General features: G+C 48.0%; 1 protein-coding gene across 4 annotated transcripts in view; it reads left to right on the forward strand.

The window, feature by feature from the left end:
- The window catches only part of LOC140427051 (organic cation/carnitine transporter 2-like), a 182,506-nt gene that overhangs the window by 124,967 nt on the left and 29,591 nt on the right, over nt 1-27,948 (forward strand). For 2 of the 4 annotated variants that reach the window (XM_072512497.1, XM_072512496.1), the window contains exons 6-8: nt 6,469-6,569; nt 15,449-15,663; nt 19,996-20,178. In XM_072512497.1, coding sequence (XP_072368598.1) covers nt 6,469-6,569; nt 15,449-15,663; nt 19,996-20,178 — 499 coding nt within the window. The remainder of the gene's footprint in view (nt 1-6,468; nt 6,570-15,448; nt 15,664-19,995; nt 20,179-27,948) is intronic. The other 2 variants (XR_011948376.1, XM_072512498.1) reach the window with 2 other exon arrangements.

Raw genomic sequence — 27,948 nt, forward strand, 5'->3', positions numbered from 1 at the left:
CTTTTATGAGCATGGAGAGAAGACTAGCCGCCTGTTGGCTCACCAGCTAATAAAGTAGCCAGCCACCAGGGAGACAGCACAGGTGAAAGATAGCAGAGGCAGCGGACTGGTAGCCAAACCAAAACAAAAGTCAAGCAAGCATTTGAGGCCTGTACACCTCTGAGCCCCCTGACGGTGCTCCGGGATGAAACGGTTCCTTGATGGATTGGACATGCCTGTCGTGGGGGACAATAGATGCAGGGAGCAGGAAGCACCAATAGGACTGAGAGAGGTCATCGAGAGCATCAACTCTATGCAGGTGGGTAAGGCGCCGGGACCCAATTTGCACCAGCCCTGGCCCCGAACCTATGGGGTATGTTCGCTCCATGCGCCCTATGCTAACATAGGACACCATATCGCTGATACCCAAGAAAGACAAAGTCACAACGGAGTGCAGATCATACAGACCGATTTTGCTGCTTAATGTGGATGCAAAAGTACTCGCGAACGTCCTGGCCAAGGAACTGGAAGACTGTGTACCAGAAGTGGACGCAGAGGACCAGACAGGCTTTGTCAAGGGTAGACATCTAACTGTGAACATCAAATGGTTGCTGAATGTGATACTAACCCCATCCGGGGAGAGAACACCAGAGGTGATCATCTCCCTGGATACAGAAAAGGCCTTCGACAGAGTCGAAATGAAGTACTTCATAGAGGTACTGGAGCAGTTTGGGCTAGGGACGGGGTTCACCTTGTGGGTGAAACTCCTGTACAACACCCCCAAGACAAGCGATCGGACTAACACCACCAGCTCTGAATACTTCCAGTTCCACTGAGGCACAGGCAGAGATGTCCGCTGTCCTCGTTCCTGTTTGCCCTGGCAATTGAACCACTAGCGATCGCTCTGTGAGATGCAAAAGGCTGGTAGGGTATCTGAAGAGGAGGCAGATAGCACAGAGTCTAACTCTATGCGGATGACCTGCTCCGCTCCATTTCGGACCCGCGGACCGACTTGATGGAAATCATGAGGCTCCTGGAAGTGTTTGGGGCCTTCTCAGGCTACAAACCCAATCTGTGCAAGAGTGAGGTATTCTCGTTGAACCTTACAGGGGGAGGGATGGAGCTGGAGGGAATACCATTCAAACCAGCACAAAAGAATCCAAGAATCTCCAAAAATAGCCTGCAGAGGAGAAGAACCATGTGCGGCCTGGCCTTTCTGAACCTGCAATACTGCCACTGGGCAGCCAGAGTCAAAAGAGTGAGGGGATGGGTAAGGGTTCCAAGCAGGAATGGGTGAAAATGGAAGAGTCCTCCTGCATAGGAACAACCCTCTGAGCCCAGCCGCGACAGCGCTCCCATCAGAGGAAGAAATGGGGACGGAAGTAGGGTGGGGACTCTAGAGCATAGCACTGAGCAGGGCCAACCCCACCTCCTCCTGTGCAAGGCTAAGCCTCATGCAGTTCAAAGTGGTGCACAGAGCGCACATAACCAGAACCTGAACAGGCAGGTTCTTCCCGGAGGTGGAGGATAAATGTGAACGGTGCCAGGGAGGCCCGGCCAACCACACCCACAAGTTCTGGGCCTGCCCCAGACTTGTCGGGTTCTGCACAGCCTTCTTCAAGGCGATGCCCAAGGTTGTGGGGGTGAGGGTGGAGTCATGCCCGAGAGTGGCAGTCTTCTGGGTATTGGGCCAGCCAGAACGTTATATGGGGAAGACGGCCGACGCCCTGACTTTTGCTTCCCTAATTGCACAGCAGAGAATCGTGCTCGACTGGCGATCAGCAGCATCACCCACAGCTGCAGACTGGCTGGCAGACATGTCGGAATTTCTCCATCTGGAGAAGTTCCAAAATACCATCCGAGGGTCGGATGAGGGCTTCCACAAATCGTGGGTGTCATTCATCAGCCTGTTCCAAGACCTGTTTGAGGTCAATAGCGGATAGGAAGGGAGGGGGCATGTGGGGCAGTAAGGACAGATAGGATGGGGGTGTCAGGGAGGATTAAACAGGTAGGGCCTTGGGAGTTATCTCCAATGTTTGGATTTTGTAAAGTGCATTTGGTCTACACAGACATGTCTATTTTGTATTGTATAAAATGAAAAACCTGAATAAAAATATTTTGAAATAAAAGGAAGAGGCTTGGTGTGCTGCATCTTGCAGGCAATTCACACTACGGCCTGTGTACAGGTGGTGGCGGGAGTGACTGTTTAAGATGATGTATACAGTGTTGATTAAGTGGATTGCTTTGTTCTCGATGGTGTCAAACGTCTTGAGAGTTATTGGAGCTGGACTCATCCAGGCAAGTGGAGAATATTTCACCACACTCCTGACTGCTACCTTGTAAATGGTGGACAGGCTTTGGGAAGTCAGCAGGTGAGTTACTTGCTGCTGAATTCCCAGGGCATCATTCTCCGACCCCCCGCCGGGTCGGAGAATGGCCGTTGGCCGCCGTGAATCCCGCCCCCGCCCCCGCCGAAGTCTCCGGTACCGGAGATTGGGCGGGGGCGGGAATCGGGCCGCGCCGGTTGGCGGGACCCCCCGTTCAATTCTCCGGCCTGGATGGGCCGAAGTCCCGCCCAGAAATTGCCTGTCCCGTCGGCGTAAATCAAACCTGGTATTTACCGGCGGGACCAGGCGGCGTGGGCGGGCTCCAGGGTCCTGGGGAGGGGGGGCGCGGGGCGATCTGACCCCGGGGGGTGCCCCCACGGTGGCCTGGCCCGCGATCGGGGCCCACCGATCCGCGGGCGGGCTTGTGCCGTGGGGGCACTCTTTCCCTTCCGCCTCCGCTACGGCCTCCACCATGGCGGAGGCGGAAGAGACTCTCCCCACTGCGCATGCGCGGGAAACATTCAGCAGCCGCTGACGCTCCCGCGCATGCGCCGGGAAACTGTCAGCGGCCGCTGACGCTCCCGTGCATGCGCCGCATTTCCGCGCCAGCTGGCGGGGAAACAAACGCCATTTCCGCCAGCTGGCGGGGCGGAAATCCCTCCGGCGTCGGCCTAGCCCCTCAATGTTGGGGCTCGGCCCCCAAAGATGCGGAGCATTCCGCACCTTTGGGCCGGCGTGATGCCCGTCTGATTGGCGCCGTCTTTGGCGCCAGTCGGCGGACATCGCGCCGTTGGGGGAGAATTTCGCCCCCAGTCTGTAACTTGCAGTTCGAACCACCATATTGCTGTCGCTTGTCTAATTAAGCTTCTGGTCAGTGGTGTCCCACAGAACGTTGGTGGGAATTCAGCAATGGTAATGCTATTGAATGTCGAGGGGCAATGATCAGGCTCCCTCTTGTTGGTGATGGTCATTGCCGAACACACGTGAGGTGCAGATGTTAACTTGCCATTTAATAGCGCAATCCCGAATATTGTCAGAATCTTGCTGCATGCTTCATAATGGGAGGATTTTCAAAAGTTATTGAAAACTGTGCTCAGATCAACATTCCCACTCTGCACTTACAATAGTGGAAAGGCCATGGACAAAGCAATTGAAGATAGCTGAATTCAGGAAGCTACCCTGAGAATTTCAATTTTGTGATCGCATCTTGGTGCTTTATTCAGTCAAATGTTGCTTTGATATCAAGGACAGTCAGTCTCATCTCACTTCTGTAATTCACCTCTTTCAACCATGGACCAAGGTTGTGACGAGGTCTGGAGCTAAGTGACCTGGAAGAACACACACTGAGCATTCCTCTCATTTGCTTTTTTGTTTTAATCCCATTGGTTTCTTTTCTTTGTCTGAGTTCATGTTTAGCACAGAATCATTTAATGGTGAAAGGACAGAAGGAGGTCATTCAGCCCTTCATGTCCATGCTATCTCTCTGCAGTACCAACTCAGCCAGCCTCACTCATGCCCTCCCCCCAATGCCCTGGATTTTTTTCTCTTCAATAAACATTTCAATTTCCTTTTTGAAAGCCATGGTTGAATATATCCCACCAGACTCCCAGATGATACATCCAGATCCTAAACAAGATGCCCCATTGTTGAATTCACTGAAGCCTGGGGTAGACAAATTTTCAGTCTCTCAGTAAATTAAGTTTTATGGGGGCCAGGGCGGGAAAATAGAATTGAAGTCCAAGATGAGCCATGATCGTATTGAATGGTGGAACAGGCTTGATGTGCCTACAGGCTCATGTGGTCTACTCCTGCCCTTATTTCTGGTGTACTTTTTTGTGAGGGAAGCAGGGGAAGAAACAGTGGACACAAGGACAAGCAGCCCGAATGTTAACTTGAGGGCACTGTAATAAGTCCACGGAGGCAGAAGTCCGATCACCAGAATTCCCTTTATTTACAAACCCAACAGCTGAACAACCATGACCATTCAGTCTGCTGTCTACACGGGGAGTGCAGAGGTTCTGGCACTCCCTGTTATATACACAGAAAGGGGCTCCCTGATTGGGCCACTAATCAGGGAACTCATATTCTAATTGGCCAATCTCAAAGGCCTGGCCTAAGTCATTACACCCCTTCTCCACAAAGTCCGAGGAGCCCCCCATGGTCCTCGTGACTCACGGGTCTCCTGCGTCGGCCTCCGACGTAGCGGGGTATAACGGCTAGGCGTCCGTCTTTTCCGCTGAGGGCGTCTGAGGGGTGGTTCGTCCCTTTCCTCCGGCGGCAGGGGACAGTCGCGGCTTCACCCATGGTGTCCATATCCGAGTCCAATGTCCTCACCAGTGGTGCCGGAGGGGCGTGAATAGTTTGTTGGGGGGACTCCCCATCATCCTTGGTATACTGGTCTGAGTCAACTCTGGAGAGGAAACGAATCTGAGGCCCACACCTGGTCCAGGTGTTTCTTTATTGCATGTTTTACAATATGTATCTCATACGACACAGGTCCTGTCCTGGCCTTGACTGTTCCTGCTACCCATGTGGGGCCATTCGCATAATTTCTGACCTATACATTTTCGCCCTTATTGAAATGCCTTTCTCGGTGAGTGTTGTCGTGGCCCCTGCATTGGTCCTCTTGGTGTCGCTCTATTCTGCCACCTAAATTCGGGAATAGTAGACTCAGCCGGGTTCGGAGTCATCTGCCATGAGTAGACCCACCAGTGCTATTCCCATTGTAGCATGTGGGGTTGTTCCGTAGTCAAATAGCCAGCGCGACAGTTTGGTGTTCCATGATGCTGCTGACTGTTTCTTCAACTCAACTTTTGAAGTCTGGATGGCTCTCTCCGCCAAACCATTCGATGCCGGGTGGTATGGTGACTTATGTGCCGAATGCCATTCGACGTCATAAATTCTGTGAAATCCTGGCTGGTGAAAACCGACCCATTATCCGAAACTAACACCTCCGGGATACCATGAGTTGCGAACAGTGCAAGAAGACACTGTGGCAGAGTGGTTAGCACTGCTGCCCCACAGCACCTGGGACCCGGGTTCAATTCTGGCCTTGGGTGACTGTCTGTGTGGTGTTTGCGTTGGTTTCCTCCAAGTGCTCCGGTTTCCTCCTACAGCCATGAAATGGGCAGCTTAGGTGGGTTGGCCATGCTAAATTTCCCCTTATTGGCCAGTGATGTGCAGGTTATGTGGGTTTATGGGGATAGGCTATGGAGCATGCCTAGGTAGGGTGCTCTTTTAAAGGGTTGGTGCAAACTCGATGGGCTGTATGGCCTCCTACCGAAGGTAGCCCAGTGCCACCTTCACAAAGGACAATTAGGAATCCTGGCCTTGCCAGTGATGCCCGCCTTCCCAAGAATGAAAACAAAATTTGAAATATTCTTTACATGCCATTGAGTTGCTGATCATTGCATGCTTTTCCTTGCATCATTTCCTTTACAACTCTGAGTAAGCATGCCAGATTATAGACATAGAATTTACAGTGCAGAAGGAGGCCATTCGGCCCATCGAGTCTGCACCGGCCCTTGGAAAGAGCACCCTACCCAAGGTTCACACTTCCACCCTATCCCCATAACCCAGTAACCCCACCCAAAACTAAGGGCACATTTTGGACACTAAGGGCAATTTAGCTTGGCCAATCCACCTAACCTGCACATCTTTGGACTGTGGGAGGAAACCGGAGCACCCGGAGAAAACCCACGCACACACGGGGAGAACGTGCAGACTCCGCACAGACAGTGACCCAAGCCGGGAATCGAACTTGGGACCCTGGAGCTGTGAAGCAATTGTGCCAATCACAATGCTACCGTGCTGCATAATTTTTCAATAGTCTCCAAAATATTCCTATCTTTATGCCAGTGTGGAAGAAATTATGGTGTTCCTAATTATGGTGCTCAGGATCTCCTCCTGAGATCCCCAGCATCACAAATGCCCATCTCCAGCCAATCGATTCATTACAGTGACATCAGAAACAGCTGAAGGCACTGGATACTGAAAAGGCTATGGGATCTGACAACATTCTGGCAAAGTCCTGAAGATTTCTGTTCCAGAACTAGCCATTCTGGATCATCAATACCTGTTGTGAACAAATAGAAATAGCTGATAATATGGATATTTTCTGATAATCCGTGATAACACTGAATCCTCTCTGTTTACCTTCCAGCTCGAAGATATGAAGGCTAGAAGTAAAGAATCTCATTCAATTATTCACTTGTTTAAAACACCCAATATCCGAGCCATCACTAGCGTAAACGTTCTAGTGTGGTGAGTACTTGATAACTGAGATAGAGGCCATTCAGCCCATTGAGTCGACACTGACTGTATTGAAGAAAAATCCAGTCGGTCTGACATGTGAGAGTACCTTTAAGAAATGGATGTTTATCAAATAGCTGTAGTGATGTCAGAGTGTGGGTGGAGCTGCGCTGTCTGTCTGCTTTTACTTTTGTTTTTGAGCTGGCAGCTACAGTGTGTGTTTAATTTCATTTTCAGAGTTGGAGCTGCATCCAGCCAAACAAGGTGTAGTTTTGGTCTCTCTCTGCATGAAAAGAATGTCTTCAGATCACTTGTTAATTTAAAAGTGATAACCGCTCTCAGTAGAGAATTTAAATCTGCTGTCTTTGTTGAAGAGGGTATTTGTCTTATGGATGTTGCTTGGAAAGATTAAGGGTTACTTATGGAGTACTGTATTCTTTGGGGGAAGTATTTGAGTTGATAATTGCGAAGATGTTTACAGTGTGTTTCTAAAATGTTAACTGGATTCATACAATAAACATTATTTTATTTTAAAAATACTTTAGATCTCTGTTGCATCGCACCTGTAGAGTGGGCCCTTGTGCTCCCCATAACCAAAATCTATTAAAAGATGTGGGTCAGGTGAACTCCATGATACACTTTGGGGTTCTCTAAACCCTGGCCCGTAACAGGTCTAATTTCCCTGCTCTTTCCCCATATCGCTACTATTATTTTCACCTTCAAATTATTATTCAATTCCATTCTGAAATCTACAATTGAATGTCTATCCAGGGGGGAGTCCCGAACATGTCAGGAATTGTCGAGTGTGCCAGGATGAAGGCGTCGTGTACACTGCCGAGGTATCAGGTGCAGAGGTGCATGATGCGCAGCTGATGGTCACATACCAGCTGCACATTTATCGTGTGGAACCCCTTTCAAATTTGTGAAGAGTGGACATGCATTTCGTCGATCACCTGCTGGACCCGGGGCATGTCGGCGATGGCGAACTCCGTTGCTTGGGCATCCTGGTGGGCTCGGTCCACATTGAAATGGATGGGAGCACAGTAGCACAGCGGTTAGCATAGTTGCTTCACAGCTCCAGAGCTCCAGGTTTGATTCCCGGCTTTGGTCACTGTCTGTGCGGAGTCTGTACGTTCTCCCCGTGTCAGCGTGGGTTTCCTCCGGGTGCTCCGGTTTCCTCCCGCAGTCCAAAGATGTGCAGCTTAGGTGGAATGGCCATGATAAATTGCCACTAGTGTCTAAAAACATTAGGTGGGGTTACTGGGTTAGAACATAAAACATACAGTGCAGAAGGAGGCCATTCGGCCCATCGAGTCTGCACCGACCCACTTTAGGCCCTCACTTTCACCCTATCCCCGAAACCCAATAAACCCTCCTAACCTTTTTGGTCACGAAGGGCAATTTAGCATGGCCAATCCACCTAACGTGCAAGTCTTTGGACTGTGGGAGGAAACCGGAGGAAACCCACACAGACACGGGGAGAAAGTGCAGAGTCCGCACAGACAGTAACCCAGCAGGGAATCGAACATGGGACCCTGGCGCTGTGAAGCCACAGTGCTATTCACTTGTGCTACCATGCTGCCCACTACGGGGATAGGGTGGAGACGTGGGCTTAAGTAGGGCGCTCTTTACAAGGGCCGGTACAGACTAGATGGGGCAAATGGCCTCCTTCCGCACTGTAAATTCTATGATTCTATGATATTGTACCGTCTGGGCACATAGGGCCTCTGGATGCACCTATGCACCGAGGTTTGTGAGATCCCGACAGGTCCCCACTCGATGCCTGGAAGGAGCCCGTGGCGTAAAGGTAAAGGGCAACTGTCACCTTGATGGCCACCGGGAGTGGGTGTCCTCCCCCGTACCCTGCGGTGCCAGGTGTGCCATGATCTGGCAGATATGTCGCACTGTCTTCCTGCTCAGCTGGAGTCTGTGGCTGTGGCGACGAGGAGAAAGGTCACCATTGCTGGTTGAATTCAAATATCCATTGTCTGCAAGGGTTGAAAGGCTGACATGTTAGAATCGTGCATACGCGCGTGCCCAACCAGATCCAGTGGGCTACATGGTGGTCCCTGTTGGCACTGCAGGCTCTCTCCACATGTCCCCCCCCCCCATTTCTGCACCCCTGGCCCCGTAATTTCCCGGCACCATGGGGGTCTCTGGCCTTGGCGCCCGTCCCTCCTGCCAGGGGTACTGTCAGCTTGTGCTGCCCTTGCCAGAAGCATGCTCCATGGCCCCACCCGGCATCCCTGTCGGGGATCTCGTGGGCATTGCCCTTGGGTGGGCTACCTGATGCCCCATTGGTGGATGACAGACGGGTGGCGGGTTATGGCGGAGGGTGGGATGCAGGGGCGGGGGCACCCATATAGCTGGTGTCACTCTGCAGAACTAGGGGACAAGTTGACTGGTCAGAGGTGTGCAGCAAGATGGCTGCCTTGCAGGCCGCGGCAATGGCAGTCCATGACTGGACACCACCCCAGTCCCCTGGCAGGTCACCCCGGCTACAGGTTCTGTTCCCCCGTCACCCCTTCCACCCGGCCCTGGCAGGCACTCCCCCACCGCAGCCAGCCCGGCAAATGTCCAGCCCGGTAGTCCGCAGTCGCTCCTCTCTGTGTCCTACCTCCTCTCTCTCCCTCATCAGCCACAACGCCAGTTTCATGATTTCTAAAAGCACAGGTGAACCACGCAGTCAGGAGCACAGCAGATGCACCAAGTCAGGAGTGGGGGAGTCCGAGATGCTGCGCTGTTCCGGTACCTCCCCTGCAGGAATCAGCGGCACTGGCCCATCACCTCCTCCTCCCTCAGGATGCCTGATAGCCCCCAGGCGACTCCATGCGGTGCGAGCAAAGTTATCCTTTGAGGCTGCCAAGCCACCTGTCACTGCTGGCCTGGAGGCTCGCTCTCATCTCGACCAGGGTCTGCATGCTCATGGTCATGGAGCACAGGAAATGGATGACCTCTACCTGGGATGGAGCTACGCACGCTGTGACTGTGCCACCACCTTCTGGCTCCATGCCACATCAGCCAGTGACTGGGTCATCTCCCCCTGGGACTGGGCCATGCTCAAGATCGCCATTGCAATGTCCAGGTGGCTCTGGCACATGTCTGCCTGTGAGCGGACAACTCTGTCCTGGGCCCCGGCCACCGCCTGCACAGATTATCCAGGCCTTGGACGTCAATGGCTGAAACCCTTGCCCCCAAGGCCTCCACTGTGGATGCCACCCGTGCGGTGTTAGCCTGGGTGGCATGAATGGCCGGTACCACCTCCTGCTCATGCATGGGGTTGGACTCCTCCAACTGCACTTGCAGATGCTGGATGCTGGTCGACAGCCTCTCATGTCGTCCCTAGCTCTGTGACTGCATCAATATGGGATTGTTCATTCCTGAAGCTCAAAACTGTCTGGACAGCAGCTAGTCCCTGGGTCGGCCCACCATCTGACTATCCGGCTCCTCAGGAGTTCGTACCTCCACCTGATGCACTGGAACAATTGTACGGTGAACACCAGATAGTGTCCTAGGAGACTCTTCAATAAAGTGCCCAACCGAGGTTATTGTCTCTTTGATGGTGGAGAGTGTTGGAGACATCTGTGACGGGAAATCTGTGTCATCCCCGGACTCGAGCTCCGGGGTGTCCTGTGTCTCTTGTACATGGCTCAAGTGCGTGTCAGTATCCTCATCATTGCTCGACACCTGTGGCTCTGGCCCTGGGTGCGGCTGACGGGCGGGCACCAGAAGGACCCGACTCTTCACCAGCAGGTCCTGCAAGACACAAGACAAGATGCCTGATTAGACCACGGGCCATCAGGAAGTGGGGGTGGTGGGGGTATGTGGAGCGGTGGTGAGGGGGTGGTGTGGGTGTGGGGGTTGTGTGGAGGTGAGGGTGAGGGTCGTGTGAAGGTGGTGTGGGTATGATTGTGTTGTGATGTAGGGGTGGGGTGGTTTTGGGTGTGGTGTGAGGGTGGTGTAGGTGAGGGTGGTGTGGGGAGGGAGGATGGTGATATACGTGTCACAGGGAACCGCAACTTAGTGGGGTCTCACTTTCTAGCCCGAGACCGACCTCCACCCCGGCGACTGCCCTTTCCTCGGGCCCACTGACCACATCCAGGGCCCTCTGCTCTGCTGTAGTGAGGGGCCGCACATCCAGCGTTCCCCCTCCAGTCTTCTCCGGCTCCCGGCAGTTATGGGCGGCCTTCTCCTGGGGCGGGTGCGGTGGGGGGGGGGGGGGGGGGGGGGTGTGGAAACACAAACTGCACAATGTTCGACAGTCCGACAAATGCAGCCTGGATAGCTGGTCGCTTCAGTGGCAAGGTGTCCTGGCCATGGAGGCTGGTATGGGTGCTGGCACATGATGCAGGGTGGGGGTTCATCTTCCATTCTGGTGAGGGGGGGGGGGTTAATTGGTCTGTGGGACGGGTATGCTGCCAGGGCTACAGTGCTGTGTACTCACCCTGTCCACGCTGAGCTAGACGTGCAGTTCCTTCCGGCACTGCTGTCTGGTCCGGCCGGTGTTTCTCGTGGCGCTTACGGCCTCTGCCATCTGTGCCCTATGGTGTCCTTTGTGGTTCATATCCTAGGATGGTTGGTGTAGTGTTCACAAAGACCACAACTAGCTTTTGGATGAAACAAAGCTAAAGATTTATTTACTCTACTTAATTGAATCTTAGTTCGCTATAATAAACAATTGGCAATAAACATACAATCTACACTCATCTATCACTAATCTCTACACTAATACTATAATTATGATCTGCTCTCACTCACACTAGCTTTCCTACAGTCTGTCTTCCAGATTTCTCCTCAACACTGTCCCAGAAGGCTTAGCATTGATGCTTTCTCTAGTTCTGCACCTAGCCCCCTCTAGTGGTTGATTTGGACATAACATTAACCCTTACTGTTCTGTACATTTCTCACAATGACATGCGCCCAGGCACTCGAATGGTGATGGTTGGCGGCTTCCTTCCCGGGCCAGGGTACAGGGTCCGCAGCCTCTCCCCACGGCATCCAACAGGGTATCAACCTCGGCATTCGTAAAATGGGGTACTGCTCTCCTCACTGCCATCTTGTTGGCTGGGATCGTGTGTGCGGGGAGTGGAGTCTGGATATACGGCTGCAGCTTGTTAACCAGCTGATTGTCAACCACAATTCCAGCAAGTCCCACATCATTTCTCATTGGAATTGATTGTTCCATGTGATGCCGATGCTCGCCCCTTAATGGTCGTTCAATCTGGCCTGGGGCGATGCCAGTTTTGCTGTTGTAGAAGTCCACGGATCCTGCCCCGGCATCAACACTTAGTCTCAGGAACGGAGAATTCTGCTGCAGGAATTTTGATTGTGAGATAAGTATTCAAATCCCACAATTTTAGCTGGAGATTTGCAAACAATCATTTCAACAAAATTCTGGGCCCAAAAGCTAGTTTGTGGAAGGGTGGCTCTGTGACACCTGGATTGTGATAAAAGAAACACCACTGAAGCAGTCTGTGTCCATCTGTAACAGGATCTGCACAAAATTCAGTCTTGGGCATCCAAATAAAAGGGTTAGGCCAAGATCAAATTATACAGAAGTGTGAACCAATGGAAATGCTTCAATAAACTTAAGTAAAAGTAATACATATATATTGTATATATATACACACACATCACTGACTGTAGGAAAGAAGGGGACTCACTGGATGGATAATAGGGAACTGATATGATATGCTACTCCATGGACCACAAGAAGGATAAAACTTGGCAGGTAGTGTATCCACTATTAGATTTTCCAAACTGTGATCTTCTTTGTGTTGTTAAATTCAGGATGGTTGGCGTAGTGTTCACATAAACCACAAAATAGCTTGAACTTGAACAAAGCTATAAATTTATTAACACGACAAATTCGAATTTGACATGCACTTCTAAGTAATACACAGTTGATTATTAACATATAAACTACACTTATCTACAACTAATCTCTACTGTTGTGAACTAAGATTTGCTCTTACTCATACTATCTTTACTTCAGTCTGTCTCTAGCTAACTCCTGCACTACCCACTCCCAAAGGCTTAGCATCAATGTCTTAAAAACATGTAACTGTAGCTCTCTCTAGTGGCTGTTCTTAGACATTTCATTAACCTTTGCAGTTCCTACATTTATGATAATACCACATCCCTTTTCTTTGTAAAAGAAAAATTATTATAAACTTTAGATGTGATATTTTTCTTTGAACATTACATTAGTTAGTATTAATCATAAACTGTCATCAATTTGTACATTCATTTGCAAATAACTTCCATCACTTTTTTGATGAAAATGAATAAATATTTCAGTTATCACAAATTTAATCTGTCTGGTGGTCTTAGAACATACAGTGCAGAAGGAGGCCATTCGGCCCATCGAGTCTGCACCGACCCACTTAAGCCCTCACTTTCACCCTGTCCCCATAACCCAATAACCCCTCCTAACCTTTCTGGTCACAAAGGGCAATTTAGCATGGCCAATCCACCTAACCTGCACGTCTTTGGACTGTGGGAGGAAACCGGAGCATCCGGAGGAAACCCACGCAGACACGGGGAGAACGTGCAGACTCCACACAATGACCCTGGCGCTGTGAAGCCACAGTGCTATCCACTTGTGCTACCGTGCTGCCCATCTTCTCTGACTTGCTAACCTTCTCACTTGTGTCTTCAAAGTATGCATTTGCTCTTCCATATCTTCTTGCTGTATTGGTGTCAAGTAAGGATTGGAAAAGTCAATGTCCTTGAAGATGTTATCTGGATCAATAACATTCTGAGGTTGAGACTTAACATGATGCTTGATGCTCCACACTGTTTTTCTGTTTCGTCTGAACATAGAACCATGTTCATTCTGAACGAAGTACGATCTTGGTGCGACTTGTCTTCGAATTTTAGCTACAGGTTGCCATCCACCATCAGGATTTTAAATACTTATGAAGTCTCCTTTTAATTTAGGAAGAGGTTTTGTTTGTTTGTCATAGTCCTCTTTTTGCTTCTGTTTTCTTGATCTGATACGGTTGTGTATCTTTTTGATGATCCCTAGCTGGAATGGTTATCTCAGGTAATGTAGTGCGAATTACCATTGTAATCAGTCATCCGACAAGTAGATTTCTTTATTAGCAGTGTCCTATAAACTTGTCTTAAATCGTTTTTTGTGATAATATCTGCGTGTGCTCCTGTATCAATTTTAAATGGTATATCTTTGCCATTTATTTCTAATAATACAGTCCACTCTTTAATTATCTGTGAGAGCTGTCATCGCGATCCAGCAATCCATTAATCCTAGTGACTGTTTAAATCATGAAAGTATCCTTTAGCGTGTACAGTGAGAAATCCTCTCTATCAATCAAAATATTAGACCTTTTATATTCACTCTGTTCACTTTGGATCCTTTGAAGTCATTATAGGACTTTTAAATTTGGCTACTGGAGAAGCCGTTAAGAAACGACACTGTGCTGCGAAGTGATAGAACTTGCAACAATTTTAACATTATTTGTCTTTTGCTGGACATTTCCTTTTACTGTCGGCATTCCCACAGCGTGTGCACGTCCTCACGCTCATGCTATCACTCTCAAAATGCCTGCCAGCCGTTGTACACAGTTTTCTTCGCTGCGGCACAGTATTAATGGCGTCAGCCACGTTTCCCGATTTCGCGCTCTTTTCATTTGCCATGAACTCCGCATATTCAGATGATGGCTTTGCACATATTAATCATGTCTTCTAGTGGTAAAACCAGTCGTCTTAGCATTTTTTCACGCAAACGTTCATCATTTATCCCAAATACAACTTGATCACGCAGCATTGAATCGGAAGCTGCGGAAAAGTTACAGGACTGCACTCTTAACTTTAAAGCTGTTATGAAAGAATCTACTGACTCACTCCCCTCTTAGGTGCAGCCTTTTTCTGAACATGTAGTGCTCATTGGTCTCATTCACCTGCTTCTTGCAGTCTGTATCGAAATTCTGTAGCACTATGTTATATTTTGTTTTATCCTCATCAGCAGTAAATTCAAAGGAATTATAAAGCTCTAATGCTTGCGTTCCAGACAAATTTAATAGGAGTGCTATTTTTCTCTGATCGGAAGCATTTTCTAGCTGTTAAAAGAATGTCCAGTTTTGACATAGTTTACCGTTTGTCCTGAAGTGGTCAGACTTCTTGAGACTCTCCATCTTACAATTTGCCTTTGGTGTAGATTTTCTGATTGTTACAGCATCTTGATTGTTTTCTTCAATCTTCTGATGCTAACTTATCTAATCTAACTGCTTCATTCTTGTAGAAATAAACTCCCGGTGCCATGTGGTGTTTTTTGTGTTGCTAAATTGAGGATGTAAAAAGACCACAAAATAGCTTGAACTTGAACAAAGCTATAAATTTATTAACATTACTCATTTCTTCTAAATAATACACAGTTGATTGTTAACGTGTAAACTACACTCATCTACAACTAATCTCTATACTGTTATAAACTATGATCTGCTCTTACTCACGCTATCTTTACTTCAGTCCGTCTCTTGCTAAATCCTGCACTACCCTCTCTCACGACGCTTAGCATCAACATCTTATATACTTGTAACTTTAGCTCCCTCTCGTGGCTGTCCTTAGATATTTCACTAATCCTTGCAGTTCTTACATTTATGATAATACCACACAAACACATTCCAATAAAGATGCTACTGTTTCCCAAAGGAGATGGGCACATTTCGAAGATTAGTTCCTGCAGGAAATGTTCCTGTTCGATTTTGAATATTGAACATGAATGGAGAGCAGGCCAGATACTTGTTCCCTTGGTGTGAAATGATAGGTAGAACAGGGAGCACAAATCAGCAGGGAAGTAAATCAAAATGGGATGGAAGAGGAATGTTTTAGAAATAGTTCCACAAATGATTTATCCCTCTTTTTTGCAGGATGATTCTAACAGCTGAATACTTTGGTCTGTCTTTGAACACACCCAATCTCCATGGTGATGACTACTTGAACTGTTTCTTCTCTGCTGCTGTCGAAGTTCCGGCCTATGTAGCAACTTGGCTTTTTCTGCAGAAGTTTTCCCGAAGGTTCAGCCTTTCAGGCTCACTTCTTCTTGGTGGAGTTGTCCTGTTCTTCATTCAGCTCATACCTTCAAGTACGTTTGTACAATGCAGTTACAAATTATCATTACTTATCTATTGTTAAAAGATTTAAACAGCATTTTTTGATAAATTGAAACGTACAAGTCGTGTAGCCTTTAAGAAACCTCAGCATTCTGGCACACTATTGACAAACTGTGAAAACTGATCACAACTTCACTGATATTAGGTGTGTTGTAAGGATGGGATGCTGAGAGAAGAACAATGAGGGAGGGAAAATTGATGGTTCCCAAGCCAGTCTTGTATTCCTCATACCTTACTTCACATTCGCACTGGTCAAAGAGCTGAATTGTTCACCTTTTCACCTCTTGTTATACAAAATTACACATCGGTGTAAAACTCTGGATGGTCCATCACTGAAGGTGCTCCCACCAGAATCCCACAAAACCACCATATCCCCACACCTCACCCTCGCCATGTAAGATGTACTGAGAGATCCCTCAGTCCAAAGATGTGCAGGTTCGGTGGATTGATCATGCTAAATTGCCCCATAGGGTGGGGTTGCAGGAATATCACAGGGAATTGGGCCTCGGTAGGATGGGCTTTCGAAGGGTCGGTGCAGACTTGATCGGCCGATTTCCCTCCTTCTGCACTGTAGGGATTCTATGAGCTAGGTTCCACACACTGAATACATGGGAATTTCCCAGGAAGTTTGGACTTATGAAGGGCAATTATTCTGCATCTGGAACTCTCCGAACCTTACGTTAAAGTTGGAGGCTTCGAATTGTTCTGACTTAATTATTAGAATAGTTTCCCAGAAAAAGTTAGATGTTTAAAACAAGTTGAAAATCCTGAATAAAGATACCACCGACCCTCCAAATGCCCACTCGACTCCTGGACATCCGCCTTGAAACCCCAACTACCCTTTTGACCTGAGTACCCCCCGACTACCCCATTGAGCCACTCAACAACTCCTGAATATTCCTCCAACCCACCTTACCACTTAGCGTACGCACTTACCTTCTCTTCTCTTCATAATTTCTGAAGTGTGTTTGGAACATTTAAATCTTATGGGATATGGTAGCTAGTGCCAGCACTACGAAGGAGAACACTGCCCTCCACGTCTCTGAGCCGTATGGGAGGGTGGGTATGCCGGGTCTGAGGTCCTGTTCTTCAAACACTCTCTATCTCAGTTGACCGAGGATTTCACTGGTACACTGAAGGCAGTGTTGAACCTCATCGTTGATGTCTGTCCTTTCTTGTTGACAATAGTTCCCAAAGTGTGGAAAGTGGACCAGGTTTTCCAAGGCCTCATCATAGATTTTGCTAACTGGGGGGCAGCCCTGTGTGGTGAGGGCAGGTCGGTAGAGGATCTTTGTCTTACAGATGTTTAGTGTAAGTCCCATGCTCTTGTACTCCTCGGTGAAGGTGCTGACGGTGGCCTGGAACTCGGTCTGTGGGTGTGTGAAGATGCAAGCGTCATCTGGATATTGTAGTACAATGATAGGAGATAGGATGACCTTGGATCTGGCCTCCATATGGTGGAGGTTGAACAGATTTCTGTTTGTTCTGTAGTTTACCTCCGCTCCAGCGGGAGCTTGCTGAGGGTGAGATTGTGCATTGCAGCGAAAGAGTGTCAGTGCAATGAAACACCTTGCTTGACCCTAGTTCAAACATGAATTGGATCTGTGGTGGATACATTTATCAGGAACATGGCTTGCATGTCATCATGGAGTGGGCGGAGATGGTGGCAAACCTTTGGGGGCAGCCGAAACAGAGGGGGGCACTCCATAATCCCTCATGGTTGCCAGCATCGAAGGCCTTTGTGAGGTCAAAGACAACCATGTGCATGGGTTGATGATGTTTCCTGCACTTCTCTAGTAGTTGGTATATGTCCATTGTGGCCCTCAGTGGGCAGAATTCCCATTTGGTCTCTGGGAGGAGTTCTTCAGCCACAGTGAGAAGGTTATTAAAGAGGCATCTCACGATGACCTTCCCTATGGTCGACAGCAGGGAAATTTCTCTGCAGTTACTGCAGTTGAAGTTGTCACCTTTCTTAAAGGAGGTCACAATCCCAGTATTCCCAAGATCTCCTGGCATCTTCTCCGCCTTCCAGATTAGGGAAATGAGCTCAGGTGCTTACACCAATAATGGGTCATCGCTATGTTTTAGTGGCTCAGCGGAGATTCTGTCTGCTGCAGATTACCTGGTGTTCTTTAGCTGTCAGATGGTCTTTGCTACCTAAAGTCAGGTTGGGGTTGTGCTGAGATGGTGGTGGGTAGCATGGGATGGAGTCGAGGACACTAACGTTGAAGACAGATTCTCTGTTAAGGAGGTCTTCAAAATACTTCTTCCAGCAGGCGTTGACTGCCTCTCTGTTTTTGGTGAGCACCTCTCCGTTATTGGCCAGCAGTGGGGTGGGCCCTGGGTGATTTGGGCGTAGGCGGTATTGACTACGTTAAAGAAACTTTACGTTTCATGGTTGTCAGCTAACTGCTGGATCTCCTGCACTTTCTCCATCCACCCTCTCTTTTTTTGCTGTACTTCAGACTTCAGCTGTCTCTCTAGCTACTTTCTTGCACTTGAGTTGGGATGCTCTTTCAGATTCAGGAAAGTCTTGCTCTTGCGGCTTACCAGCTGCTGGATCTCCAGGCCATTCTCATCAAAGCAGTTGTGTTTCCTGGTTGAATGGCCAAGTGTCTCTTTGCAGGTGTATTTATGGAGGTTTTGAGAGCAGGCGAGATGCTGTGGACGTTCCAGGTCTCTGGGTCACCGGGAGTCATCAGGTTCTGGCTGAATATGGCTCATTATCTGGTTCCTTTGTACCTGAGAGTTGATTTTTCTGTGCCATTGTTTCTGTTGCTACATTGATGTTGATTACAGAATGGATTAGCCAATGGTCTGTCCAACAGTAATTGGCTGGTAATGGGCCCATTGCTAGGATGATGTCGTAGATCAACAGTTGCGAGTGCTTGGAGTGAGAATGTTGCAATGAGGCCTTGCGCATGTCTCTCTGCCCGCGCAAGGTGTTGGTGATGACAAGGCCGTGTTTGATACATTTTATCACAAGCAGGGTGCCATTGGTGTTGAATTTCTTGACCTCCACTCTACTGATTACACCTTCCCAGAGGCCTGTCACCTTTCTAACACTCATTGAAAGTGCCAAGAAAGATTAACTAGTTGGCTGTTGGCACTCAGGCCAAGGATTGTTTGAGGCAGAAGTAAAATTCTAGGTTACAGTCTTTGGCTGTATGTGCTGAGGACTATAGCACACTGGTTCTGGGTTAAGGTGAACCTAAGGGTCATGTGGCATTCATCTTGTAATGGACGTGTCTAAAATAGGCAACTAGTTTAATTTTCAGGCTGGAGCCAACCCTGTGGAAGGGAGGACCTTCTGGTTTACCTTTCCAGAAGAAGGTATAACCACTAACCTATCCTCTGAGTTGGCCTTCTCTTGCCTGCTGGGTCTCACTTAAGGTGGCGATGTCAATGATGAAAAGTCTGAGCTCCCGGGCAATGATAGTATGCCACTCTGACTGTCACTGTTGGGGTTGTCCATGAAGGTCCAAAAGTTCCAGGTCCAAAACTTCATTTTAAAGGGTGGATGATGCCTGTACATGAGTTATTTAAACATGCACACCGGCTACCACACAGGCTTGACAAAGCAAGGCCTTGGTCCAATGTCAAGAGAGCCCAAGATATCTGGAGACCAGGTTCTGCTGCATGGGCATAGAAGATGCAAGCACACATACTCTGACTGTCATCCTCTCTCCTTCCCACAGGACCTCTCTCACTGGCATTTATATTGCATCTTTGAGAAACAACAGAAGCTTCAAACACCTTTATAGTTAACTAAGCACTTTTGTAAGGTTGCCACTGTTGTAATGTAGGAAAAGTGACAACCAGTTTTCTGTCATTGGCGCCCTCACCCATCTCTGATTATTGCACTGTTATCCTGGCCAGCCTGCTGTCCTCTACCCTCTGTAACTTTAGTCATTCAAAACTTTGTTGTTCATATGCTCACCCACATCTTACCCATCATCGCTGTCTCCAATAACCTGTATTTGCTGCCAATCCCTGATGTCTCAAACTAACATTTCCGTTCATGATATTAGGTCCTTGCATCTTTCATCTTTCAGTGTAGGATGTCATAAATTTGGAACATTATTGGGAAGTTGTGGACCCATACATTTTCATCCATTAACCTCAATGCATGGAGAGCACCATCATAAATTCTCAAAATATACCCCAGCTGCTGAAGTTTCATGTCTGAAGTGCCTATTTGGAAAGTCAGCCTGTGTATTGAATGTGTGACAAGATTATACAGATATGTGTGTGTAAACAGATGCACCTTTCACTATATTCACTATTACCTCTATATTTTCTAGATCTTTTAGCAATTTCCACCATTCTGGTGTTGATTGGAAAATTAGGGACCACGACTGCCTTTTGCATGGTTTATGTCTACACTGCTGAGCTGTACCCAACTGTGGTAAGAAACATGGGTGTCGGAGTGAGTTCGATGGCTTCCAGGTTGGGCAGCATCATCTCACCTTACATTTTTTATCTTGGTAAGATAAATCATTTAACTTCTGCACGGAGATGGCAGCACAGTGGCGCAGTGGTTAGCACTGCTGCCTACAGAACTGAGGACCCGGTTAGATCTGGGCCCCGGTTCACTGTCCGTGTGGCGTTGCACATTCTCCCCATGTCTGCGTGGGTCTCACCCCCACTACCCAAAGATGTGCAGGTTAGGTGGATTGGCCACGCTAAATTGCCGCTGAATTGGAAAAAAAATATTGCGCACTTAAAATTTAAAATAAACTTATGCATGGAGGTAGAATATAAGAACATTTATTGTATTACCCTACTCCATACTATTCGTGTGCACTTGGTGTGAATGAAGAGATGAATGAGGCAAAAAATAGAGGCAATAGATATGCAGGAGATACCTGACCAGCCTGTCTGTCATCAGAGCCACATATCCCTCACCCACCATCCACTGTTCCTTATCCGGCTGTCTGAGACTAAGGGTGGTGGTGTCTGAGTGAAATCGTTCTCCCAATGAATGTCTCCGAAAACTGGTTGGAATTGTTGAAATGATGGGGGAAATTTTCAATTCCAGGGGTAAGTCCATGGCCGGGGTGGGAACAGCGAGTGTTTCCCGTCAAAGAGGCTGGTGGGAATTCACTCTGTATCAAATGACAGTGATCTAATTAATTACGCAGTCAGGGGTTTCTGGAAGCTTTGCAAAGCAGGGCCGGCTTTGATGGAGACTATCCATGTCCTGGAAGGCCCTGAAGTTAGAAGACCCATGTCATAGATGCTCCAATCATTCACTGCTGAATGGGGTGTTCTAGGGATCAGTCATTGGAGACGCCCATCGTCCCTTCTGACCCCCATGAACTACCCCATACCTTCATGCACTAAGTCCAACATTTGCACTGCATGTTGGTCCAGATGTGTTATGGACCAGCATGAAAATGTGCCGTCTGTGGAGATGATTGGACAAGCAGCATTATTCCCGTTGATCCATATTCCTGCAGTTTACAGCACTTTCGGTACAGATTCAGGTGCTTTTTAAAAGAGTTTAGGGTCTCTGCCTCCACCACCTCAGGCAGTGAATTCCAGACACGCACCATCCCCTTGTGTAAAAATGTTTTTTCTCATGTCCCCTCGAATACTTCTGCCACTTAGCTTGAATATCTGACCCCTGGTTTTTGAAAACTGCCCGAGTTCCTCTCCAAACCCAAGAAACTTACTTTAGCACTGGCACAGGGAAGGCAAGAGCTTTCGAGACACATATTTCTGTTTGCAGGGAACTGTATATTTCCTCACAACTATACTGTCCTTTACTGTCATAATCTGCACCCGCATGGACTTGCGTCGTGGGAACTATTGTATTTCCCTTGTCCCTTGCGGAGTACGGGCTTCCCCGCTAAGGGGGCGGGGGAAGCTAAATTAAGACTTGTAAATAAGGTTGGCCAGTTCGGCACTGACCTGTTCAGACCCGTTTGGGTACTACTGGGAGTGGTGTACGATGGGCCTTGTAACTAAAGCTTTGTCTCTTTTGATACAACTCGGAGTGGGCTCCCCATGTCTTTCTAAAACTGGCAATGAGGATTAAACTGGTCTGCTGCCTGCTCTGTTTCCCTGGCGCTTGAGCCACCTCTCTGCATTCGTGGATCACCATGTCCCTGTTCGGGAGACTGAATGCGTTTGATGCCGTAATCGAGGATTGGACTCACTATCGGGAGCGGATGCGCGATTTCTTTCCTGCAAATAATATTGTGGAAACTGAGCGGCAGTATGTGATCCTGCTGACCGCTTGTGGCATGGCGCCCATACATCTGGGGTAATTTGGAACCTTACTTACCCGATGGCACCTGATACCTACATCTTCGACCAGCCCATAGTAGTTGTTGGTCAGCATTTCAACCCGACGCTGTCCATTATAGTTCAGTGGTATCGCTTCGGAAGAACCCCAGGTGAGTCAGTTACCAGGTTTATGTCTTGCCTTAGAAAAATCATCAAATTCTGTGAGTATGGGATTGCATTGCCTGAGATGTTGCAGGATCGCCTGGTCTGCAGCATCAACAACGAGGAGACACAGAAACAGCTTTTGCCGAACCCTCCCTGTGCCTGCAGCAGTCTGCTTATTCCGTGATAGTGCGGAGCGAGGGGTTCAGGATGTACAGGGAATGGAGGTCAACACCCTGGGGTCTGGTCCTTCCCATTGAGTCTGGTCTGACCGACTGTCAGGGGGGGAGATATCCCTCGATTCTGCTGAGGGCAATTCAGCTTCATGTGCAACATGCGGCCGCAGGCCCAGGTGCTATCACAGCCAGCGGGGGTCCAAATTGTCCAAGCCCTTGCAGGGGTAGATATTGTAGTGATCTCTGTATATTAATATACAGTATGTAAATGTAGTACAGCCAATTCAACACTAGATGTCTCACTATCAGATGGTATCAGACTTTCCCGCTCGTTCTGAGAGAATGCGCTTCAGGAGAGTGAACAGACAAGACATAGAGTTGCTAGAGAATGGGGCTTCGGAGAGAGAGAAGTTATAAGTTATTTCATTATTATATTGTGTAGTTAGTTGGTTATCTTTACTGTATTTTATTTATTTTACTAATTGCGTATTAAGTACAAAGGACTCACAAAATATTATTTATATCACTCAATAACTTGTTCATCTTTAAAAGAAGACGATTGTTCATTTCATCAACTCGGCTGGTTCAAAGAGTAATATATATATTTTGTATGGTAATATAACATGTATCAGCCTCTGGAGCAGCATTTGTGCCTTCATGAGCCAGAAGAAGAGCCTGCGATGCAGCTTAATTGTGCGGCAGTGTTCCATGTGACCCCATTCTGTTGGGGGGGACTGGTTGTGACATTTGTTCTTCGCCTGGCAGCACATTCTAAAAGTGGGGTCCAGCAGACAATGTGAGTGGTCTGGTGGACTAAGTGAGGTGCTCAGCAAGTACCCGGAGGTTTTTCAACCATGCTTTGGGACCATAAAAGGAGCTGTGGCCAAGATACAAGTTGACTCAGAGGCTTAGTCATGCTACGCCCAGGCACGCCTGGTTCCCTAATCCTTGGTGGAGAAGGTTGATGCTGGGCTGACTTGTTGGAGAGTTTGGGCATCATTCGGCCCATGAGTTTGGCCAACTGGGCGGCACCAGTGGTCCCTGTCATGAAACTGGATGGAACTGTCCATTTATGCGAGGACTACAAGTTGATGGTCGATATGGCTTTGAGACTTGACCGCTATTCCATTTCTCGCTTTGAGGATCTGTATGCTAAACTGGCTGGTGGGTGCTCTTTTCTGAAACTGGATATGAGTAATGCGTATTTGCAACGTGTACTTGACAGGGCCTCGTGCAAATATGCACCGGGAAGTCTACAATTGTACCCTGCCTCCTTTCGGTATCTCGTCAGCTTGTGCAATTTTTCAACGAGACATGGAGAATATCCTGTGGGGATGGTGCGAGTCACAGTGTATTGGATGATGTCCTGGTCACGGGGGTTACCAACCAGGAGCATTTGTAGAACTTGTAGAGGTGTTGTTGCGGCACCTCTCAGAGATTGGCGTCCGCCTGCATTGGGGGAAGAGCGTGTTCCATGCAAAAGAGGTGAACAGTGACAGCTTACACCCTGTGGCGGAGAAAATGCATGCCATCCAGTTGGCCCCCGCCCCAAAGCATGCAACAGAACTCCACTCATTTTTAGGGTTAGTCAATTATAATGGAAACATTTTCCGAATCTCGCGGCCATACTTGCTCCTTTGCATTTGCTCCTTAAGATTCACCAGACCTGGCTGTGGGCGACAACCTAGGTGGCGGCTCTTCTACGTGCCAAGAGACGGTTGTCATCCTCGGGAGTGCTGACTCACTACGATCCGGCCAAGCCATTGATCTGCATGTGTGATACATTGCCTGATGGGATTGGGGCCGGTCCGGTCCATCTGATGCTGGATGCTCAGGAACGGCCAATTGCTTTTGCATCCCGAATGCTGACTGCGCCTAAATGTAAATAAGTGAAAATCGAGAAGGAGGGTCCAGCGATGGCATTCGGGGTGAAAGTATTCCACCAGTGTGGCTACAGCTGCCATTTCCTCACTGCAACAGAGGAACAGGAGTAGGCCATTCAGCCCCTCGAGCCTGACCGCCATTTAATGAGATCAAGGCTGACCTGTGACCTAACTCCATATACCTGCTTTTGGGCCATATCCCTTAATACCTTTGCTCAACATAAACCTATCTATCTCAGATTTAAAATTAACAGGGAGGTGGGGGGCATGGTAGCACAGTGGTTAGCATAGTTGCTTCACAGCTCCAGGGCCCCAGATTCGATTCCTGGCTTGGGTCACTGTCTGTGTGGAGTCTGCACATTCTCCCCGTGTGTGCGTGGGTTTCCTCCGGGTGCTCGAATTTCCTCCCACAGTCCAAAGATATGCAGGTTAGGTGGATTGGCCATGCTAAATTGCCCTCAGTGTCCAAAAAGATTGGGAGGGGTTGCTGGGTGTGGACTCGATGGGCCAAATGGCCTCCTTCTGCACTGTATATTCTATGATCCAGCTTCAACTGCTTTTTCTTTGGAGAGAGTTTCAAATCTCTGCCATCCTTTGAGGGACGAATTTCTTCCCATTACCTCTCCTGAAAGGTCTTGCCTTAATTTTTCAATTATGCCCCCCAGTTTTAGTATCTCCAACCAGTGGAAATAGTTTATCTTTATCTACCCTGTCTTTCCCAGTTAATATCTTGAATACTTCGATCAGATCACCCCTTAACCTCCTAAATTTTAGTGAAAACAGGTCTGATTAGGGGCTGGCTTGTAATGCAGAACAAGGCCAGCAGCGCGGGTTCAATTTGCATACCAGTCTCCCCGAACAGGCGCCACAATGTGGTGACTAGGGTCTTTTCACAGTAACTTCATTGAAGCCTACTTGTGACAATAAAGATTATTATTATTAGTTTGAGTAATCTCGCCTTCTAACTCAACTCCTATAATCAGGTGTCATTTTTGTAAACCTAGAACATTGAACAGAGAACATTACAGCGCAGTACAGGCCCTTCAGCCCTCGATGTTGCGCCGACCTGTGAAACCACTCTAAAGCCCATCTACACTATTCCCTTATCGTCCATATGTCTATCCAATGACCATTTGAATGCCCTTAGTGTTGGCGAGTCCACTACTGTTGCAGGCAGGGGATTCCACGCCCTTACTACTCTCTGAGTAAAGAACTACCTCTGACATCTGTCTTATATCTATCTCCCCTCAATTTAAAGCTATGTCCCCTCGTGCTAGACATCACCATCCGAGGAAAAAGGCTCTCACTGTCCACCCTATCCAATCCTCTGATCATCTTGTATGCCTCAATTAAGTCACCTTTTAACCTTCTTCTCTCTAACGAAAACAGCCTCAAGTCTCTCAGCCTTTCCTCATAAGATCTTCCCTCCATACAAGGCAACATTCTGGGAAATCTCCTCTGCACCCTTTCCAATGCTTCCACATCCTTCCTATAATGCGGCGACCAGAATTGCACGCAATACTACAAATGCGGCCGCATCAGAGTTTTGTACAGCTGCAACATGACCTCATGGCTCCGTAACTCAATCCCTCTACCAATAAAAGCTAACACACCGTACGCCTTCTTAACAACCCTCTCAACCTGGGTGGCAACTTTCAGGGATCTATGTACATGGACACCGAGATCTCTCTGCTCATCCACACTGCCAAGAATCTTACCATTAGCCCAGTACTCTGTCTTCCTGTTATTCCTTCCAAAATGAATCACCTCACACTTTTCTGCATTAAACTCCATTTGCCACCTCTCAGCCCAGCTCTGCAGCTTATCTATGTCCCTCTGTAACTTGTAACATCCTTCTGCACTGTCCACAACTCCACCGTCTTTAGTGTCATCTACAAATTTACTCACCCATCCTTCTACGCCCTCCTCCAGGTCATTTATAAAAATGACAAACAGCAGTGGCCCCAAAACAGATCCTTGTGGTACACCACTAGTAACTGGACTCCAGTCTGAACATTTCCCATCAACCACCACCCTTTGTCTTCTTCCAGCTAGCCAATTTCTGATCCAAACTGCTAAATGACCCTGAATCCCATGCGTCCGTATTTTCTGCAGTAGCCTGCTGTGGGGAACCTTATCAAATGCTTTACTGAAATCTATATACACCACATCAACTGCTTTACCCTCATCCACCTGTTTGGTCACCTTCTCAAAGAACTCAATAAGGTTTGTGAGGCACGACCTACCCTTCACAAAACCGTGTTGACTATCTCTAATCAAATTATTCCTTTCCAGATGATTATACATCCTATCTCTTATAAACCTTTCCAAGATTTTGCCCACAACAGAAGTAAGGCTCACTGGTCTGTAGTTACCGGGGTTGTCTGTACTCCCCTTCTTGAACAAGGGGACAACATTTGCTATCCTCCAGTCCTCTGGCACTATTCCTGTCGACAAAGATGACTTAAAGATCAAAGCCAAAGGGTCAGCAATTTCCTCCTTAGCTTCCCAGAGAATCCTAGGATAAACCCCATCCGGCCCAGGGGACTTATCTATTTTCACACTTTCCAGAATTGCTAACACCTCCTCCTTATGAACCTCAAGCCCTTCTAGTCTGGTAGCCTGAATCTCAGTATTCTCCTCAACAACATTGTCTTTTTCCTGTGTAAAAAACGCCGAAAAATATTCATTTAGCACCTCTCCTATCTCCTCGGATTCCAAGCACAACTTCCCGCTACTGTCCTTGACTGGCCCGCTCTTACCCGAGTCATTCGTTTATTCCTGACATATCTATAGAAAGCTTTAGGGTTATCCTTGATCCTCCCTGCCAAAGACTTCTCATGTCCCCTCCTGGCTCTTCTTTGCTCTCTCTTTAGGTCCTTCCTAGCTAACTTGTAACTCTCGAGCGCCCTAACTGAACCTTCATGTCTCATCTTTACATAAGCCTCCTTCTTCCTCTTGACAAGTGTTTTGACTGCTTTAGAAAACCACAGTTCCCTTGCTCGATCACTTCCTCCCTGCCAGACAGGTACATACTTATCAAGGACACGCAGTAGCTGTTCCTTGAACAAGCTCCACATTTCCATTGTGCCCATCCCCTGCAGTTTTCCTCTCCATCCGATGCATCCTCAGTCTTGCCTCATTGCATCATAATTGCCTTTCCCCCAGATATAACTCTTGCCCTGCAGTATATACCTATCCCTTTCCATCAATAAAGTAAACGCAATGGAATTGTTGTCACTATCACCAAAGTGCTCACCTACCTCCAAATCTAACACTTGTCCTGGTTCATTACCCAATACCAAATCCAATATGGCCTCGCATCTCGTTGGCCATACATCTACATACTGTGTCAGGAAACCCTCCTGCACACATTGGACAAAAACAGACCCATCTAAAGTACTCAAACTATAGCATTTCCTGTCAATATTTGGAAAGTTAAAGTCCCCCATAACAACTACCCTGTTGCTTTCGCTCCTATCCAGAATCATCTTTGCAATCCTTTCCTCTACATCTCTGGAACTTTTCGGAGGCCTATAGAAAACCCCTAACAGGGTGACCCCTCCTTTCCTGTTTCTAACCTCAGCCCATACTACCTCAGTAGACGAGTCCTCATCAAACGTCCTTTCTGCCACCGTAATACTGTCCTTGACTAACAATGCCAGCCCTCCCCCTCTTTCACCACCTTCCCTGAGCTTACTGAAATATCTAAACCCCGGCACCTGCAACAACCATTCCTGTCCCTGCTCTATCCATGTCTCCGAAATGGCCACAACATCGAAGTCCCAGGTACCAACCCATG

Source organism: Scyliorhinus torazame, chromosome 7, assembly GCF_047496885.1.
Source record: "Scyliorhinus torazame isolate Kashiwa2021f chromosome 7, sScyTor2.1, whole genome shotgun sequence".
Taxonomy (NCBI): Eukaryota; Metazoa; Chordata; class Chondrichthyes; order Carcharhiniformes; family Scyliorhinidae; genus Scyliorhinus; species Scyliorhinus torazame.